Below are 8,016 nucleotides of genomic sequence, written 5' to 3'. Positions count from 1 at the left end.
GAAATGGTACATACATGTACATTTTACAATCTAGTGGTCATTCAATTAACATACTTCATTTGTTTGTTTATATGTTCTTTATGAGTTGGGAGGGGCCAAATGCAACATTTCAGGGACCCTCTCTGGCCTGAGCTACTGGCCCCCTCCTGCAGTATCAGGAGGGGTTTTATCCAAAACTATCAGCACCCCCACCCACAACATGGCCCACCGTAAGGCGGTCGCTCTTTGTGTTGTCGCTGTACTCCCCAGGACGGATACCGCCAGGATGGACGTGTTTTTGAAGATCCGCAACCACAAGATCACCATATTTACAGATGCTAAGGAGAGCACCACAGTATAGGAACTAAAATAGATTATTGATGGAATTATAAAGAGACCTCCTGAGGAACAGAGGATGACCAGCTACTGGATGACAAGACCCTAGGAGATGGTGGTTTCACCAGCCAAACTGTTAGGCCACAAGCATCAGCCACAGCAGGGCTGGCATTCCGCAGCTCAGAAGACTCCTTTGAGCCACTCAGGGTGGACCCCTTCTCCAGCCCCCTGAGCTGACAGATGTTACAAAGCCACAGGAAACAGGTGGGAATGCTAACGAGCAAGCCGTGCAGTAGAGCCTGGGAGATGCCGCTCTGTGTTTGTACCGATTAGACTCCACCCACTCAGTGTTTTTCAAGCTTTGTGATCCCCCCCAACAAATGAAGGGAGTAATATTTCTTATCCCTGACAGCTCACAATATGTTGGCGCTCTAACAATAAATGTTAATAATATATGGCTAATCAGATTCAGAGCTGGATTTACATAGCAGGTGCCCCAAGGCCCACTGTCGTTCATCGCCCCACCCCCTCACTTTTATTCAATCAAATTTTCATCATCGGGACCAAAGCAATGGGGATTGGGTACATGAAATTTTAAAAACGATCGTATCTCCTGCACCTCCCCAGTGTTTCTGAACCAATGTGGGTGTGGTTGAGCAGCATGCCGCCCCCCTGAAATCCTGCCGCCCTAGGCCCGGACCTTGCTGGCCTCTCCACAAATCCAGGCCTGATCAGATTTCAACATTCCACTGAATGTGAAAAAATGCACCTAGGGTTTTTAAAATATGCTGAACTTATTTGCCATACTTTACCCCAACAAGAGAACCACAGTTGATTTTGACAAGAGGTCTGTCTTCAATGAATTTGTATGTTCTCCCTGTACTTGCATGGGTTTCCCCACACTCCAAAACACACACAGAAAGGTTAGTCTGTGTTATAAGGACATTAAAGTGGACACTAGGGTCAAGAATTGGATCATCCATTGAGGCCTACACAAACTGTAACAATGCGGCCCTCATCCAAAGGGATTTTCAAGTATGCAGAATTATCTGGTCAATGTTTGCACTCAGGACCGCCATCAGAAATTGCAGGGCCCCATACGACAAAAATTCCTGGGCCGCACCCACTGCAAGCTCCACCTACAGGTCCGCCCCCCACCACACAGTAAAAAAACAAAAAATATTGGTGGCTAGGGTTCCCACGTGTTAATTGTTAATAAAAAATAAAAAGATATTGGTGGTCAGGGCCCCCCATAAAAAAACATTTGTGGCCAAGGCCCCCCCCATTAAAAAATATTGGTGGCTAGGACCCCACATGAGAAAAAAATTGGTGGCCAGGACCCCCACATTATGAGAAAATTGGTGGCCAGGGCCCCCTTAAACGTCCATGCCATCCCGAAGTCTGCAGCTCTCAGAAAGAAGGGGGGCCCAGCTAATCAAGTAAGTGTGGCGTGACCGGGCCCCCCTTGCCCTCGGGGCCCCCTACAACTCTCCCCCCTGATGGCTGCCCTGTTTGCACTGGGGCATTACGAGGGTCGCTGGGCCTGTAGAGTCTGGGAGAAGTCTTTTCAAGCTTCTGATGTTACTAGATTACAGCTCTCGGTATACTTTAAAATAAACTGAATCATTCTACTAGGTGAAGTCTAGCACCATTTTGGAGGAGACATTTCTGTCCACTTACATACATACACACAAATATGTGTGTGGTACTGCCAAGTGACCCCCGTATGTGCTGGAGCGCACCAGACAAGTGTCCATGATATCCACCATAACTGGCTGCTGGCTTGCAACACCATTGGCTGACTGTACAGGTATTGTACACCATGCAGTTTTGTTAACACTTCTTTCATGCATTCAGATAGGCAGAGCAAACAGCGCATTCAATATGAAATTTTACATAACGCACACACTTTCCTCATACACCACTTCAATATTCACTCAATATTACACAACAGTCATGAGGTGTGAATTTAACATATTATTTTATATAATAGCTTTTCGTAAGAGAAATAAGAGCAATTTGCACTTAAATGCTTGACTAAAATAGATTTTCATTTGTCTATTACACCGTTTCAAAAAAGAAAAGAAAACAAAGTTGTATTAACCCTATTTAACATTTTAAATACAAAGTATATAAATATAAATGTTCAATAAAGGAAACTCAATATACTGACTCTTCATCCTTTTCTTATTGGTAAAATTTAATACATATTTTCAAATGAAATACAGCAATAGAAAGAATGTAAAAATTGTCCTTTTGTCGGGTGATTTTCCATGAACTTCAAGCACCATCAGAGTCTGTCATTCAAATTAGACTTAGTTGCAAAAGGCAGCCTTATTAAGGGGTTGATTTACTAAAATCTGAATTTATCTCATATTTTATTAAAAAAAACCACGCCCAAAGCCCATGCTTGATTTGACCTTATTCATTCATAAAATAACCAGAATTAATTCAGCTCGCAGAAAAACTTGATAAAATCGAGTGAAAACCGGAAATTCACTAAATTTTTTCCAGTTTTTGCTTGAAAACCCTGGATTTTCGGGCTAAACCCACCGAAGACCATGATAAATTAATTTTGCGATAGGTGCCTCTCCCATTGACTTATACAGGACCTCAACAGGTCTGAAACGGCAGATTTTTGGATTTGGGCTTTTTGCAGCATCGGGGTTTTATAAATCTCGAAAAAGTATTTTGTTTCCTAGAAAAATTTGAGTTTTGCCATTAAAAGCCTGTCCAAAAAAATTTGAAGTTTAATAAATAACCCTCTAAATGTACTTGCCATGCTCAATCCAAAATACCTCCAGGGATTTGCTATGGACAAATAAATGTAATAATAATAATAATGTGAAGGTAAATGTACTACCATCATAGACCATGTACAAACAACAAACAGAATACTTGTAAATAAATATTATTTGATGGCAGTTGCAGCACTGCTGTGTAGAAGGATTCACTGGGAGGATGAAGAATTCATTGTCACCAGCTCTTATTTATAGGATTTATAGGGGAAAATCCCAACATGAGTCTGTTCAGGTGAATGCGTAGATTACCGTCTGATCTCTTTGCCAGCATTCATGTAATTTTAATGGGCGATTTCTTGTTTGCACAGAGTAAAGTGACATAAGGTACTCCAATGAAGGCCCACTTTTCACTAGGCCAAAATTTGATGGCAGGTCCCTGTTCTGGGATTTCAGATGCGGCATGAAAGTAAGCGAAGCAGACACAGCCGAGATAAGCAGCCAGGCAGATAAGGATGTGCCTGCAAGGAAAAAGATAAGTGATCATCCTTCCAGTATAAGTTCACTTCAATGTGATGATACTTTCTCTGTCATGGGGGATTAAAGCTCCATACAAACAAATATCACAGCTTCTAAAATATGGGCTCATGGTCTCTAATCACTGAAAGATGTTTAAAGACTCCTGCACATGGCTGAATTCCTTAAAAAAGAATTTACCTTGGAATTCACTTTTAGTATGATGTAGAGAGTGATGTTCTGAGACAATTTGTAATCGGTATTCATATTTTATTATTTGTGTTTTTTGGGTTATTTAGCTTTTTATTCATCAACTCTCCAGTTGGCAATTTCTGCAATCTGGTTGCTAGGATCCAAATTACCCTAGCAACCATGCACTGATTGGAATAAGAGAATGGAATATGAATAGGAGGGGCCTAAATAGAAAGATGAGTAATAAAAAGTGCAGCAAGAATATATTTGCAGGTTTAAAGAGCCTTTGTTTTTTAATATGGGGGTTGGTGACAAATAATTTAAAAATAAAAACCTATAAAAAACAAAAAAAATGAAGACCTATTGAAAAGTTGTTTAGAATAAGCCACTGTATAACATACTAAAAGTTAACTTACAGGTGAACCACCCCTTTAAATGTTGTTTAGTTGTCCTGTTCCACTCCCTCCCATCAAGCCCATTCTAAGCTTTACTGCAGTTCAGGAGACAGAACAGTACATTTGTGTTTCTAAGATCTTAGGCCCATGCCAGACTAGACATTATCTTTGCTGGGTCAGCCATAGACAGGCAGCCGGTTACCATTCACTTCAGTGGCAGGCACCACAAATTTTGGGCAGGTGTTCTCTGCTGGTGGAAATATACTGGCTGAGTATACGCAGTAACCAGCACATTAGAGCATTTTGCAAGGAGCTTGTATAGGCACAAGTACCTTTGTGAAGCACTTTAAATACATAAGAAGTGCTTGTAAGTGCGCAACATTGTGCCTTTCCTAAACTGTACTGCATATACAAACGGAGTGGATGTTTACAGTTTGTGCTCTCCTGTATTAAATGCAAAGTACCTTCTTAATCACAGAAACCGCTTGAGCCATTTGTTCGGATTTATCTGAGTGCTGCCAAAAAAATTGTTGTTTCATAACAACTAACACTAAAGAACGTCAAGTTCGTGCAAATATGAACTAAAGAAAACCACACTCACCATACACAGTGGAGGTAGGGAAAGTTGAAAGAGGACCATATTTCACAAAAAGCTTTGTCACTGATCCAACAGGCCAACGCCAGCGTCCACCAAAACCCAGACATCACTCCAAGCTTAAAAACCCGCATGTTGTCACATCTGAAATATCAAGGCATAAAGGTGGTTTTCACGTGCAGCAAATGTGTATGCAATGAACAGTAACATGGTTCAACAACATCTTGTGATTCCTGGTGATTTAAAACAAAGCCAGGGATATTCAGTTGCACTAGTTAGTTGGTTAGATTGATACCACTTCTGGCAGCATTGAGTAGCTTAGTCTAGTTGTGAGTTTCAAAAGGGAACCAGTTTGCATGAAAAGAATTCTAGGGTATCTGTGAATATTTCATTTGCTTAAAGGGGTAGTTCTTCTTTAGGTTATACAATGGCTAATTCTCAGTGACTTTTCAATTGTACTTCATCTTTTATAGTTTTGGAATTATTTGCCTCCTTCTTCTGAATTTTTCCACCTTTCAAATGGATCTCACTGACCCCATCTGAAACACAAATGTTGTGTAAGGCTACAAATGTATTGTTATTGCTACTTGAATGGGCTGATGGGAGGGAGTGGAACAGGATGCCCAAGCATCAGTTAAAGGGGTGGCTCACCTTTAAGTTAACTTTTAGTATGTTATAAAACTGAACTTTTCAATGGGTCTTCATTTTTTGTTTCTTATAGTTTTTTAAAAGTTAATTGCTTTCTTCTAATGATTCTTTTGAGCTTTCAAATGGGGGTCATTGACCCCATCTTAAAACAAAGGCTCTTTAAGATTGCAAATGGATCTTTCTATGAAACTTTATACTCATCTTTCTATTCAAGCCTCTCCTATTCATATTTCAGTCTCTTATTCAAATCAATGCATGGCTGCTAGGGTACTGGGAACTAAAAACACACATGTTTTCCCCAGAAAAAACATCTTTAGATGCCCCTGAAATGTATTTCTTGTTTCTCTTATCATCAATGGAGAACACATGGTTTTCAGTTTACAAAATTAGTAGCCTCTATTTTATTTTTGTGTGTGCGTGTGTTTTTGCAAGTGATTGTGTATCGTAAAAGACAAATCCTGAGGATTTGCGTAGATGGACAGACTGAAGGCTTAGATAGAATTGAGTCACGTGTCCCATTTCCAGGAAGCTTCTTAGCAGTGCAATGAGCGGACATGTCCACGGTCAATGACACTGCTGAAATTGCACCATATATCACAGTTCCCAGAGCTGGAAGGAAACTGATGGACAATGATAAAGTCTTTGGCACTGTTCAGTGAATTAAATAACTGCTGCTCCTGCGGTTCACCAACAGTTCCATGATCACTAAGCAAAGCTTAATATTACATTTAAAAAACAGTTGACAGTTGGCAATTAGTCTTATTTTAGCACATACAAAATGTTATTCAGATATAATTAGAAAGCATTAAAGTACAACACTGTGTAATAATAACACGTTTAGGCAATTGAAACACACAAAATGCATGACTAATAGCACAAGTATTTCTTGTCATTTCTAACTTTAGCCATAAATAAACTCTATAAATGGTATTTAAATGTATAAACTGTATTATTAATGTATGATTCTGCTTTAAAATATGAAGACACTAGAAGCCACCTTGGAGTTCCTTGACCAATAAAAAAAATACTTGTCTAAACTCTTGAGTTTTTTATATGGTCATTGAACTTCTTGGTTTCTTGTATCATTATATTTTACAATGCAGGTCCATTTATAACCTTATAACTGGCTACTGCTACCATTAGACAGAGCAAATTTAGTGCATTACAGATGGTCAACTCCAGACTGTAGTTCAGCATGGCACAGGCGTGTTTCTTCTGGTCAATGCTATGGTTAGACAAAGTGCTGGCGATTTCTTTCTTTGTTTCATTTTAAACACATGGGGATTTGCTGTATATTATAATGAGAACACAGATATGGGACCTGTTATACAAAACGCTTAGGACCTGAGGTTTTCCAGATAGGGGGTCCTTCCGTACATCTCCATAAACTAAGCCTACTAAAAAATCTTTCAAACATTAATTAAGTCCAATAAGATTTTTCTGCCTCCCGTAAGGATTCATGAAATCTTAGTTGGGATCAAGTACAAGGTACGTTTTTATTATTACAAAGAAAAAGGAAATCATTTTTAAAAATGTCAATTATTTGATTAAATTGGAGTCTATGGGAGATGGCCTTCCTGTAATTTGGAGCTTTCTAGATATAAGGTTTCCAGATAACGGATCCCATACCTTTACACGCCCTACCCGAATAAGTCATTAAGCTACATAAAACCTCTTGAGGAATGATAATATCCTTATTATTAATTATATGAACTTGCTATAATATTTTCTTAAAAATCTCTTACAGTAAAGCTTAAATTATATTAGGCTAGAGGCACCAATAATATTATTCCATTGGGGGTAAGTAGAAGTCAGGAGTCTGCTCCCTACTATTGCTACACTACTGGCCACCAACGTGTTCAATGTTCCAACTTCAATTTTAATTTTCACCTAAAGAAGCAAGTGTTAGAATTTATAGCTATACTTACAAAAACACTAAGGGGCACATTTACAAAGCTCGAGTGAAGGATTCGAATTAAAAAAACTTCGAATTTCGAAGTGTTTTTTGGGCTACTTCGACTACTACTTCGACTCGAACGATTCGAAGTAAAAATCGTTCGACTATTCGACCATTCGATAGTCGAAGTACTGTCTCTTTAAGAAAAACTTCGACCCCCTACTTCGGCAGCTAAAAGCTACCGAAGTCAATGTTAGCCTATGGGGAAGATCCCCATAGGCTTGCCTGTGATTTTTTGATCGAAGGATATTCCTTCGATCGTTGTATTAAAATCCTTCGAATCGTTCGATTCGAAGGATTTAATCGTTCGATCGAACGAATAATCTGCGCTAAATCGTTCGACTTCGATATTCGAAGTCGAACGATTTTAGTTCCTAGTCGAATATCGAGGGTTAATTAATCCTCGATATTCGACCCTTAATACATCTGCCCCTAAGCTCTATCACTGCTACAACAACTAGAATTTGCTAGGTTCTGCATTGTGAAACTGGAAGCCCCATACTGTTATCTGCCAATTACTCGGAGCCTGTCAGCACAAGCCAAGATGATCATGTCTCACACTTTCTGGTCCCTGGAGTGTCTATATCACTGTAGCTGAATCAATTCTGGACTCCATCTCAAACTTGATTTTCTTTGTCTGAATATGAACCACTTGAGCAT

At 39.4% G+C, this 8,016-nt stretch overlaps 1 protein-coding gene and 1 pseudogene across 2 annotated transcripts in view; one reads left to right on the top strand and one right to left on the bottom strand.

Annotated features, from left to right (window-relative positions):
• The first annotated feature begins 265 nt into the window (after nucleotides 1-265).
• Nucleotides 266-611, top strand: LOC108713825 (annotated as a pseudogene).
• A 1,668-nt stretch (nucleotides 612-2,279) lies between these two features.
• acer2.L (alkaline ceramidase 2 L homeolog) overlaps nucleotides 2,280-8,016 on the bottom strand; it is a 29,121-nt gene continuing 23,384 nt past the window's right edge. For both annotated transcript variants that reach the window (XM_018257461.2, XM_018257455.2), the window contains exons 5-6: nucleotides 4,758-4,895; nucleotides 2,280-3,574 (exon numbers count right to left, since the gene is read on the bottom strand). In XM_018257461.2, the coding sequence (XP_018112950.1) occupies nucleotides 3,388-3,574; nucleotides 4,758-4,895 (325 nt within the window). In that variant the 3' untranslated portion in view covers nucleotides 2,280-3,387. The remainder of the gene's footprint in view (nucleotides 3,575-4,757; nucleotides 4,896-8,016) is intronic.

The sequence above is a fragment of the Xenopus laevis genome, chromosome 1L, assembly GCF_017654675.1.
Source record: "Xenopus laevis strain J_2021 chromosome 1L, Xenopus_laevis_v10.1, whole genome shotgun sequence".
Classification (NCBI taxonomy): domain Eukaryota; kingdom Metazoa; phylum Chordata; class Amphibia; order Anura; family Pipidae; genus Xenopus; species Xenopus laevis.
This window is presented reverse-complemented; position numbering and strand designations above follow the sequence as displayed.